The sequence below is a fragment of the Sarcophilus harrisii genome, chromosome 2 (assembly GCF_902635505.1).
Source record: "Sarcophilus harrisii chromosome 2, mSarHar1.11, whole genome shotgun sequence".
Classification (NCBI taxonomy): domain Eukaryota; kingdom Metazoa; phylum Chordata; class Mammalia; order Dasyuromorphia; family Dasyuridae; genus Sarcophilus; species Sarcophilus harrisii.
This window is the reverse complement of record NC_045427.1, coordinates 653,767,678-653,780,536: the sequence shown is the minus strand read 5'-3', so window position 1 is coordinate 653,780,536 and position 12,859 is coordinate 653,767,678. Positions and strand designations below refer to the sequence as shown.

The following is a 12,859-nucleotide window of genomic DNA, read 5'->3' as shown; positions in this document are numbered from 1 at the left end:
ACTGGAAGAGAATATTATCCAGGGGGCAGAGGCTCCTTGGCATAACCTGGCACAGACTAGCTGGCATGTTTGGAACCTCTGCAAGGAGAGGCTTTTAGATTGGCTCTTTTATAACAGGAGCAGCTACCAGCTGAAGGGGGCCCGTGGGTGGAGCCCCAAGTTGGCTCATTGCTGGGTTTCAGCCTGGAATTTGAGACTATCTTGAAACGGCTATTCTCCATTTCAGTGGGAGGGATATCCCCAGCTCAGGACTCAGCTGCCCCCCACCCAGACAACAGAAAGAAGCTGCTCGTCCTCGAGTGGGGTCCCCACAGTGGCAGGATTCAAGAAGAATTCATCATTCAAGGGGTTTTAGAGAATTTCGGGGTCCCTTCTTCAGGGCCATTCCTCCTCCCTGCTCCCCTGGCTGTTGATGTGTCTTAGCACTCACAGGGTGACCCCAAAGCATTTGTGGAGTCTTGAGCTGTCCAGGCTATTAAAACTGGAAAGGGGACTGATGCTGGGAAAGCCCTGGAGTGGGTTCTTCTTTACATATGCATTTCCCCCACCCCCCACCCCTAGAGTAGAAACTCCTTGAGGGCAGGAACTGGTTTGTTTTTGTCCTTGTCTGCCCAGCACCTAGGAGAGTACCTGCACGTAGGCAGGTATTTAATAGATATTGAACTGATTAAGGATTATTTATTGTTGAATGATCACGAATGTTGAATTAAATGTCAGCTGCATTAGAATCTCCATCCAATTTTTCACTCCACCAACACTTCTTTATTAAAGGCTTGGCAGGAGAGCCAGGGTGGTATATCAAAGAGAGATCTGGACTTGACTATTCACTAGACATCCAGGAGAAATCGTTCTATTATTAAATTAAGTTATCTTAAATGATATAGAAGTCAATAGACTACCCAACCTTGTCCTGACCCCCAAATTAGGAAGGATTGTCGATTCGATTTCCATCAGAGTGTCAGTCTCATTCTGCCTTTGGTCAGATGTTTTAAGTGGTATAAAATCAAGAGCAGAGCAAGACTGCAGGGCCTTAGGTTCATATTCCTAGTCGTGGCTAGATCTTAGCTGTCGTTTTGGACAGGTCATTTATCTCTCTGGGTTTCAGCTTATTCTGTAACATGAGGGGATTAGACTATATGACTTCTGAGTGGTCCGTTTTAATTCTAAGTCTATGATCCTACATAGTTATAAATTATACTTAGCTGTCCCCTCACCTAAAACACAAAGGTAAGAAACAACACATTTTTAAAATCATCTGTGTGCCAGAAAACAAGTTTTTAAGAGAAGAACATGGCCTTTCCTGGATGATATCAACCTTCAAAGACTATCCCCCCAAACATCCTTTTTTAAAAACTACTGATCACTATTTTTGTTTCCTCCTCCTCCTCCTCTCCTCCTCTTTCTTCTTCTTCTTTTCTTCTCCCTTCTTCTTCTTCTCCTTCTCCTTTCTCTTCTTCTTCTCCTCCTTCTTCTGCTTCCACTGCTTCTGCTTCTTCTCCTTCATCTTCTCTGTTTCTGCTGCTTCTGTTTCTCCTACTTCCCCTTCTCCTTCTCCTCCTGCTCTTCTTCTCCTCCTCCTCCTCTTCCCCCTTCTCCTCCTTCTCTTCCTTGTTCTGTTTGTCCTGCTGCTTCCCCCCACTGGGTGACCTCGGAGTAGTCCTATATACATCAGCAGAGCCTTTGATTTTCTATCCACTAGCTTCTTCTGAACTCCAGGAGGCGCCTCCTGGCTCTGGTTCAATCCCATTCTGCTCCTTGGCGCTGCACAAGTTGGCCCTGCAGCCTCCAAGATACAGAGCAGCCCCCACAAGCATTCCCTAGGTGTCCTTCAGGGGTGGGATTAGGAGGGGGACCCGGCATTGCCGCTGCTCACGCTCCCTTCAGGACATCTGATTACTTGGTCCTTAAGCAGTGCATGAGCGCCGCCAGGGCTCTGTGCCGTGCCTTGTCTCCCTACTAGGGAGTGGCTGGGCAGGGGACCCCATCCCTCTGGGGGCTGGACACCTCTGGGAGCCTGCTAGGGAGGCTCTTTCCACTCCTATCTGTTCCAGTCAGATGTCAACCTGGCCTTCTTACGGATAGTCCAACCACATCACTCCCGCTTCTTCACCACATTACCTTTCAAGCACCCACTGGTACAGTAAATGAACCAGTCACACTGATGACTTTTACATGTTAAATATAATCATTTTAATAATAAAGCAAAATAAAGAATAACCTCTCAACTGTTCTCAGATATATATAGGTATAGATAGATATAAAATGTCAGTAACTGCACATAAAATTGGGTCACACTCTCCCACCAGCACATTCAGTATGCGTGGAGGAGAGAAGGCACAAAATTGCAAAACTTTGGCAAGGAAACATATAAGGAAGGAAAACCGTGTCCTCAAGATCGCTCACAGATCTGGGGTGCAGGCTTTGATATCCTTAGTCCATTCAATCTGCATGACACAAATTTGCTTCTCTCCTAAGTGCTCGGCTATTACTCCTCACCACTGCCCACCTGGGTTCTACTCTCAAACGAAGGAAGCATTCACACTCTTTCAACTTTAATCCACATTGAAAAGGAAGATGGGAAAGTGTCCCACTGCTGCATTACTGGCCATTCCTTTGAAGCCATAAATCTTCATCAGACTGGTTCTCTGGTCACTATAGACCAGCTGTCATTGACCAATGGGATGCATCGTCTGAGGCAGAGCTCATAGCAAAGGACTCAGACTGGATGTTGGGGAAATGAAAATAAGCCTAACCAGCCTTTCCAGTGCCAGGGTTCTGTATTATCCAATTAGAGCTTAACATCTCTTCCTACAGCAAAGCAGCCACCAAACCTGTCTTTCCCTCTTTCTCCTTTTCTTTCTTAGAGAGGGAAGCAAAGAGTACTAGACCTTTCTGAGGTTTCACTTCTCAATCTAGTTAGTGAGAAAGGGTAATAATGGGGCCATAAACTCTTCTTCCGTACAAACACACACCCACACCCACAAACATATATATATATATACACATATAAGTATGATTATTTATGTGCATAGCTGTTTATATATATAATTTGCATATATATGTATCCAGCTATAGTCTTTATTCAGACAATAAGAAATCAGTAACAAAATTTTTTAATTGAATGTTTTTGCTATTTTTCAAATAGCTCTAATTAGCTCTATTAGTGCTGATTTTAAAACCTCTGTTGATTGGGTTCTTTAACCTCCTCACACATTCAGCCACTTTCAGCAGCTTAAATTAGGGCCCCTTCATACTCACTCACCCGCCATGAAGTAAAAATTCATCAGCTCTCCCCTATAAAATAAACTATCTGTGTTTAATTATCTCTTGCTCCCCAAACAGTTATCTATATTTTTTCATTTTGTGAATTTTACCCTCTTAAGTCCTATTACAAGCATAAGTAAATGGGGAGCCACGGAAGGTCCACAATGCCTTGCAAAATTTCCTCGGTCACAGACTGCCTTGAAAACTTTTCTTCATATTTACTTTTCATCAGTTGTACTTATAAAAAAGCAGAAGAGATTCCTCTGTCCTCTTTAAACCACCAGGCTGTCTACACACAAACAAGGGATCTTTCTTCATTCTTTACAAGGGAATTTAAGTCTTTATGTTTATGTCACAGTTCATTTTCAGCCCCAAACTGCTCAGATCCAGTGATCTAACAACTGTTTCTTACACATGGATTTTTATTAGTTTTTTATTAAGCTAAAGTTGTTTTCCTATTTCTTTCACACATGAAACTTTTCATCTGTTCCTTCCAAGTTGACTGAATTCATTTTCTTTATGCAAAAATACTTTTTCATCCCCTTTCAACACTAAATGGATCATAAAACTGTTGGAAGAGCCTTAAAGGAACTTCATACAACTTATACAAAGACCCAAGTGAAATATTTCTTGCCCCAAAGAGCTTATGTTCCACCAGCATCTGAGACTCTGGGATTCAGTGACTAAATGCATGTTACCCTTTTTAATGATATTATATCCCCTCCCAGCCTTCAGCTTTCATTTTTCTGTATCCTTGTGTCATCTTTGTCACCCTGATCTGGACCTCTTGGACCAGAACTGCACACAGTACTGCAGGTGGTCTGTCCCACAGCATATTTACAAACGGGATCTTGATTTTGTTTTGGTTTCTAATATGGTTCTGAAAGTTGGGATGGCCATTGGGGAAGGAGTTTTGGAAACTAAAGAGATAGAAAAACCAGACACTAATTTCCGAAGTGTCTCCTCTCTCATCATCCTCTCTGGTCTCAACAACAATTTAAACTGATGCCTTCAGGAAGCAGCCTGAGGGACTAAGGGATTCCAGAGTCATGATCTTAATGTGAGTCTTTTGATCTGGTGGATGCAAAAATATTTGTGTTTGCCTACAGTGCTATTCATCCACTGCCCCCCCCCCCATGTCTCTGTCTCTGTCTCTCTCTCTCTGTCTCTGTCTCTCTCTTTCTCTCTCTCTCTCCCTCTTTCTCTCTCTCTCTGTCTCTCTGTCTCTCACACTCTGTCTCTGTCTCTCTCTCCTTTTCTCTCTTTTCTCTCTTTTTTCTTTCTCTCTTTTTCTTTCTCCTCTCTCTTTCTCTCTCTCATAGGCTTCAGTGAGATTTTTCTGATTTATCAAACTAACTTGGTATTTCTTTATGAATAACAACTTATCGACTTAGACATTTGAACATGTTCTCTGTCATTTATCTGAATGTTTTCTATGGACAGCTCCAGTACGGACCTATCCATTCGCCTCAGCTTTCTGTTTCAGCCTTTGAACCTTGGGTCAGAAGGACTCAGCTAGGGGAGCACGGCTGGGATGAAGAGCAGATTAGGCCATTGCTGAGGGCAGCTGCTGAATTCAGATCCTAGGTAGAAATGGTTAGGAAAGCCGGGGGCTTATTGGATAGCACATTAGCCCTGGAGTCAAGAGGATCTGAATTCAAATCTAGCCTCAGACATTTACGTGCTGTGTGACTCTGGGCCAGTCACTTAACCCAGTTTTCCTCAGTTTCCTTCTCTGTAAAATGAGCCAGAGAAGAAAATGGTGAATGCAGCCAGTATCTGCCGAGAAAGTCCCAAGTGGATCACAAGGAATGACTGAAACAGTGCCTCGCTGACACTGGGGAGTTAAACAGTTTTGTGGGGGCCCGCCAGGGATTGCACTTCTCCTCCAGCCTGGTTCCTAGACTAAAGCTTGCTCTGCAGCCCGGGGTTCCCAAGCGTCTCTGAAGCAGAGGCTGAGAGTGGTCTTTGTGCCAGCTGTGCCCGAGGCCGGGGCCTGACCTGCCCCCTACACAGAATCAGCCGGTTTCCTCTCCCTCCCTCTGTGTGCTCCGGCACACGTCCCCTCACATGACCTCCCGTGGCTCTGATTTTGCTTGTGATCCCTTTGTTTTGTCCTGGGCAGAAGGAGAATTGCCGAAGGTCACCGAAGTATCAGAACATCAACATCAGCAACCCGGTGAAGAGCCTGAACCCCTGCCCTGCTGGCCTCCTGCTGCCCCTTCCTCAGGGCCCGAGTCACCAGGCCGTGCCTGCGAGACCCCTCCCGGCCAACCCTGCCGTCAGGCAGGCCCAGGTAGGCCCCGGCGGCTGCCGCTTCCCATGCCTGGGACGTCGGTGTCTCCGTGTCTCGCCAGAGCTGCAGACCCGGGTTCCTACTTTATCCTCCACCAGCCATTCCCCTTTTGCTTGGGCAGGCGGAGACTTGGCCGCTCTGAGCAGGACGTTTGCTAAGCTGCGGCCGCTTTTCCTGGTTAGAGATTTATGGGCCTTTGGAGCGGAACCTGGCGGGGGTCAGGGGGCACTTGTTAAGCTCCAGCTACTGAGCTCGGGGCCAGCTGTTGGGGCAAACCCGAAGATGTAGCTGGGACGGGAAATGTGCAGTCAGCAGGGGGATGAGACCCAGGCACAAACCCCCACGGTGCATAAGCTCACTGGGGAGCGCCTCTGAGAGGGGCAAACACAGGGCCCAGAGGGGCCCAGGAGCCCAGGAAGGGCTTCGGCCATTCAGAGGGATAAATGTCCACCAGAATCTCTGTCCACACCCCATGCAAGATCCCAAGACCATAAAGGCAAAACACGAGCCGAGTCCTTTGTTCTAAGGACAAACCTAAACATGAAAGCTAAAACGTGGAAATATGCTGAATATGAAGGAAGAGGGGAATTCAGCTCCAGCCCCCCCCTGAACTCACTGCCCCTGGCTATGGACCCTAAAGTGGAGCCTCCAAGACCATCAGCATCCTCATCTTCCCTGGACTGCTCCCTGCCCCTCACATTCTGTGGCTGGCAAATTCAGGCTCCCTCTTACTCTCCCGGTCCCAGAGCTGTTGAATCACTGCCATCAATAACTGCCTAAGAATAAATCACCCCATCTCCCATTCTCCCTCTTCTGTTCTCTTACTCTCATCTCCCTCAACTCTATCCCTCCCATATCCCACGCCAACACTACTCGCCTTTTCAACATTGCCCTGGGAGTTTCCCTTTCAAAACTAACAAACTGCCCTTCATTTTAGATCTTTTTCTTTGGGCATCTTCAGCCCTCTTTTCTCCCCAGAAAATACTGTAGTTCTCATCCCTTGCCCTGGAGACACCTTTTCTCATGTCCAGGAGGAGGGGACATAATTCTCTTGCTCTGGACCTCCCTTTGAGACCATCCCTCTGCAATCCCTCCTTTGAAAGCCTCACCATCAGAGTCCAAAGTGGTTCTGGCTGGCTGTCGGCTCCCAGATCCAAAGGGACAAGTGCCTTTCTCAGCCTCCTGTCTTCTCTTTCTCAATATTTGCCTTTGTGGTAAGGGATTTCAACAAGTATTGATCGGTTGATGTTGCATATTGAAGCCCCCCCAACACTCTAATCCCCTAGTTATCCATCGTCCTTGAAGCCCGTGACCTGTTTCTCCACTCCACCCCAGCACAGCCACGGGGACCCTCCCCTTGGGTCTGTAGCCCCTGGATCTTGTCGACACCCTCGAGTGTCCAAAACTCTGCAACTTCTCTATGTGATCCTGACTTTTCATTACTCCATCTATTCCTCTGCCTTACCCCTCCTCCCAACTGTAGCCTTCATCCTCATCAGACCTAGTCCGTTCACCTCTTGGCCCTTCCCAGGGTCATCGCTCCGGCTGTGACTTCACTTACCTCCTTTTCCTCAACCTCCCTTGGTGGAGCATTTCAACACAACATTCTTCTCTCATCTCAACCCTCCCACTCCCTTCTTCCAAGGCCATTCATGCCTTGAAAAGCCTCATTCCTGTATTCTTCCCACCACCTTCCTCTCCTCTTCCTCTTCATGGGCTCGCAACAAAGATGACCGGGTCTAGCACCAACTTTTGTTTTTCGCAGGGCAGTGATTTTCTCCATCCTAATTTATTCTCCATCACATTCTTTCCAGATCTTCTCTTCTCTCTTCAGGTCTCCCACCTCTCCGCTTCTCCCAATCTTTCTGAGAAAAGAGGTCATTCAGAGCATGATCTTTCTTTCTTTCCTTTCGTCTCACGTTGTTTTGGCAGCTCTCCATCCTTCCCTCCAGTCCCTGATAACACGTGGCCCTTCTTACCAAAGCCAACCCCTCGAGATGTAACAGTGATCCAATCCCCTTCTCCCTTCTCCAGCGTGGCTCCTCCTCATTTACCCATCCTATAATCCTCGTCCTTCTCTGGTCTCTTCAAATATGCCAGTATCCTCCATCTTTGTATTACAATCACTAGATCCTCTCATCTCATCAAGCTGTCATTCTGTAGCTCTTTTTTATCTTTCTTTTCAACTGTTTGCAATCTTACTTCAGACTCCATCATCAGTTAACTGAAACTGCTGTCTCTAGGATACCAGTGATCTCCTAATTGCCAAATCAGACGATCTTTTCTCAGGTCTAATATTTCTTACCTTTCCTGCTCCTTTCGATGCTATTGGCCATCTTGCCATCCCACTTTCTCTCTTCTCTGGATTTTATGACACATTTCTTCTGCTTTTTCTTCTTACCTATGTCTGCTCCATCTTAGTCTCCTTTTCTGACTCATTCTTCAAATAAAACCTCTCAAATGTGGGTGTTCCCCAAGTTTGATCTTGGAATGTCTCCTCTTCTATCTTGACACTCTCTGACCTGGAAACCTCCTGCATTTATATGGATTTAACCTGTATCTCTCTCTGTAGATGGTTCCAGATCTACCTAGCAAGACCCCTTATCCTCAGTCTCACATTACCCCCTGTGCATTTGACAGTTAAACTAAATGTCCTTGTTATCTAAACTTAGTCCACCCAAAACTGGCCTTTATTATTTTTTGGCTTTACCTTATTTCCTGGACTCCTTGTCATCCTCTGCCCACCTGACATACGTATGTCTCTTTTCTGTAGAAGGCCTCACCCTTCTTCCAATCTCCCAGATTCATAGCCTTAGCATTAGCCCAGGGATCCAACCAATGGCCATACCTTGCTCCATAGGGTCTCTTGGATATCCTGTCTTCTCTCTATTCACACAAGCACCATTTTTATTCAGTCCCTTAGCATCCTTCATCAGGAGTATTGTTTCAGCTTCCACATTGTCCTTCTTTCTTCTTCTTCTCCTTCTCCTCCTCTCCTCCTCCTTTTTCTCCTTCTCTTCCTTCTCCTCCTTCTCTTTCTCCTTCTCTTCCTTCTCCTCCTTCTCTTTCTCCTTCTCCTTCTCCTTCTCCTTCTCCTTCTCCTCCTTCTCCTTCTCCTTCTCCTTCTCCTCCTTCTCCTTCTCCTTCTCCTCCTCCTTCTCTTTCTCCTCCTCCTTCTTCTCCTCCTCCTCCTCTTTCTCCTTCTCCTCCTCTTCCTTCTCCTTCTCTTTCTCTTCTTCTTCCTCCTTTTCCATAGTCAAGGAAATTAGGAAACATGTCATAGAAATGGTAAAAGTTTAAACAAAAATCTGTTCAGTGTCACATGCAGAAACATGTTTTCTACCTCCTCAGAAGTAGCGTATTTGGGGGAGACAGCTAAAACACTGATCAGTACACTGTTCTTGGCCATTTAGCTGAGTCGCAGCACTATTCAGAAGTGTGAGGAGGTGACCTTCGGTCCATGGAGAGCCCCTCCTGCATATTCCCCTCACTTCTTCAGGCTATTCCCCCCCAGTATATTTAACTGCATCTCCCAAATGCTTCAGCAATACCCTGTGCTTCCTAGGGACGTTGCGCCATTTTGCATGAAGTTGACTGTCTTTTTCAAACCCTGTTTTTTGGGAAATGTTAGGAAGTTGTTGGGCTCTAATGGAGAAGGGGGAGGGAGAATATGGGCCGGAATGATGCCGGATTAAGGCAGGTAAGGAAAGGGCACCTGGCACTTTGGAAAATCCCTCCTAGTTAGGGATGGTGTTGTCAGCAGATACGTCTTTATGGCAAAACCATGGAAATCTAAAGACCGGCTGCCCCCAGCAAGTACCAGGCTCTTTTTGAGGTACAATGCACAAGCTAGAGATTTGGGTTCAAATCCAGCTCAGTCACACCCTGCTCTGCTTTCTGATTTTCCCTGGAACAATTTCCTAAGCTTCATTGTTCCAGGACCCTGAGTGACATTCCATCTGCAAGGTTTGGGGCAGTAACTAGAGTGTGCTATGACATCAGAGGGGAGGCCAAGGGCCTGACCCTCTGGGGTAGGGGAGGACTCGGCTGTCTACAGGAGGGGTTTTGCATTCTATGGAGCCAAAGTCATTGCAAGGAAGTGTTAAGTGTTTGAGGCCAGATTTGAACTCAGGTCCTCCTGACTGCAGGGCTGGTGCTCTATCTACTGCCCCACTTAGCTGCCCGCCTCCATCTATTCTTTATCATTTCATTGTGTTCACTTTTGATCTTGTTATGGTAATTGTCCTTTCCTGTAACCTTCTCTTAAATCCCCCACTCCTTTAGCTCAGAATTGTGAGGAGTTGGGGATTCTAGGGCTCTGGAAGTTCCTCATCATAGTCCATGTGAATGGGCTTTCTGAAAATGATATTGGGGATGATCACAGGGATAATGATAATAAAAATAATGATGATGATGGTGGTGATGATGGTGATGATGATAGTGACGATGATGATAATGATGGTGATGATGATGGTGATGATGATGGTGATGATGATGGTGATGATGATAGTGACGATGATGATAATGATGGTGATGATGATGGTGATGATGATGGTGATGATGATGGTGATGATGGTGATGGTGATGATAATGATGGTGATGATGGTGATGATGGTGATGATGATGGTGATGATGATGATGATGATGGTGATGATAATACACATTTCAGATGCTGCTTTAAGGTTTGATCCTCACACCCCCTATTCCTGTTTACCCCATTTTACAAAGGAGGGAAGTCAGTGGCTACTAATAAATAATGGAGACAGAGTCTAAACTTGTGTTTTCTCAACCCCAAGTCCACCCCAGCCCATCTCCCCAGACGTAGGTGGCCACTCCCCACCAGTGATTTACTCACCAGGAGGTCCACTAGAGGGCGGCGAATGGAGATGGGGGACATGAGCAGCCCCTGGCGGCCCCTCCTCTTCCCACTGTTACCGACTGTTACCAAATGACGTGACTGTGTCGTGTTGGTTGCAGGGAACGCACAAGCCGAGTCCTCCCCAGAAGCCTTTGCCCGCAGACCCTCTGAGCAGAGCCGCCCGGCTGAGTGAGACCTCGAGGAAAGCGCCTGGGCCGCAGGAGGCCGGCCATCGCCTCATCCCCACGAGGTTGGTTCCATCATTCCCCCTTATTTTTCCGCCATCTTGCCAAACAGGTGTCGGCGAACCAGACTTGCCCAGTCTGTCCTGGGCCAACAGTTCAGGGGGAGAGTTATAACAGAGACTCCAAGTTAAGAAACAGAGAACGTTGGCTCTTCATTAATTACTCGTTGCATCCAGGATTCCAAAGATCAGTAAGAAAAAACAAGCTCCAATGATGCTCCCATAATGGCAGGTCCGGAGCACTTTATATCCATGGTCTCGTTTCGTCCTCCAAACGTCCCCAAAGTAAGAAAAGCAGCTTAAAATAACAGTGTACAAAAAAGGCAGCTGGGGGGGCCACAGGGGATAGAGCACCAGTCCTGAAGTCAGGAGGACCTGAGTTCAAATCTGACCTCAGACACTTAACAATTTATGAAGTCCGAGTTAGCTCCTTGGATGCCTTAGAATCAGCCGGAGTCAGGATAAGCAAAAGTCCTTGGTCTTTATTCTTGGTCTTTAGGGGTAAAAGTGAAGGGGATGGAAGCAGGATCTCCATGACCTTCCTTCTCCTCATCTACTGCAAAAGTGACTCTGTTTTGTCTTACTCCACCCCCTAGTCCCTCCCCATCCCGTCTCTCCAGAGACAATTCTCTGTCTACACCAAAAGCTCGAGCCAGCACAGGATAGTGGGAAGGGCCATTTCCCAAGCATGTGCTGATAGAGTGTTGTCCAATCGGTGATTAGCCTTAAGTGCTCGGCTGTCCCACCCCAAAGCATCAACTCGAAGTTTCAGCCCTTTACAGCACTTCCTGGCTGTGTGACTCTGGGGAAGTCACTTAACCCCAATTGCCTCAAGAAAAGAAAAAACAAAATTCTCCTTTGAACAAGGAAGTACCTCGCCAACAAGTCTGAAGCCAGCAGGGTGGATAGTGCAGCGGATGGAGCACCAGGTCTGCAATCAGGAAAATCTGAGTTAAGTCCAGCCTCAGACACTTGCTAGCTGTTGGACCTGGGTAAACTCCTTCCCCTCAGTTTCCTCAGCTGTAAAATGGGGGTAATAATGGCATCTACCTCGCAGGGTTGTTGTGGGGACCCACTTTGGGAAGTGCTTGGCACACAGTAGGTGCCCAGTGATGCTGCTTTCCCTCCTTTTGTTATTTTTAGCTCAGTTTTCCAAGGAGGGAAGGAAACGGGGGGGATGAGGGAGAGGGCTCGGGGAGGTCACTGTCCATTGGCAGCTTTCAAATTCACCCCAGGCAAGGGGTGCTGGGTTGCAGGGACTTGGATCCGGCCGTTCATCCCGGGGACTAACGGTGACAGAAGAAACCGCCCCAGCCCCAGGATGTTTCTGAGGGAGAATTCTTGGCCAGACATGTCAGCCACAGAAGATAAAGATAAGAAAGAAGGAACCAGCCTCGGGGAGGTTTAAATCTTCGCTCTGTGGGAACTCGGGAACATGGCTCCGAACCCAGATATTCACCGAGTGGCTCCGATGTCCGGAGGAGAGGATTGGTTTTTCCACTTGCAACAGAATGTGAAAAAATGTGACGTTAAATGGAGACATCCGATGGAGAGCGTCATGGAAGAAGCTCTTGGTGGGCCAGCAGTTGGGCCTGGTTCTGCCGGACCGACGTGGAGGGACATGGGTGGGGATCGAGGCAGGGAGCGTGGTGCGGGGACAACCAGCCAATGCCCACAGAGCTCGGACATCCTCTTCACCCGCCCCGCCCCTGCCAACCCAGGACCAGCTCTGCCCCAGAAGCCTCAGTGCAGCTTGTCTCTTGCCATCTTGCTTCTGCCAGGGCATCCCTCGCCCAAGGGCCACTGTCTCTCCCACCCTGCTCATAACAAGAGCCGACTTTTCTGTCCCATTTTCAGGTTGGCAAAGTTTCTTAACTGACATTGTTTCTTGTGACAACCCCGTGAGGTAGGTGGTATTATAGCCGTTTTGCAAATGAGGAAACTGAGGCACAGAGAGGTTAAAAAACTTGCCCACAGACACATAGCTAGGAAATGTTTGAGGCAAGACCAAAACTCCCTAACTCCAGGGTCATCATTCCAGACCACTGTAGGGACTGGTAGCCCCATTTTACAGAAAAGGAAACAAATGAAGGAAACGTCTTCAGCTCATTTTACAGAGGAGGAAATGAAGGCAAACAAGTTCACCCCGCGAGTCAGTGTCTGGGGCCAAATGTGAACTCGGGCCCTCCTAACTCCA

General features: G+C 47.4%; 1 protein-coding gene across 1 annotated transcript in view; it reads left to right on the top strand.

The window, feature by feature from the left end:
- The window catches only part of ADAM12 (ADAM metallopeptidase domain 12), a 307,991-nt gene that overhangs the window by 289,078 nt on the left and 6,054 nt on the right, over positions 1 to 12,859 (top strand). Inside the window, exons 21-22 of the mRNA XM_031957016.1 lie at positions 5,390 to 5,560; positions 10,538 to 10,668. Of these exons, the coding sequence (XP_031812876.1) occupies positions 5,390 to 5,560; positions 10,538 to 10,668 (302 nt within the window). The remainder of the gene's footprint in view (positions 1 to 5,389; positions 5,561 to 10,537; positions 10,669 to 12,859) is intronic.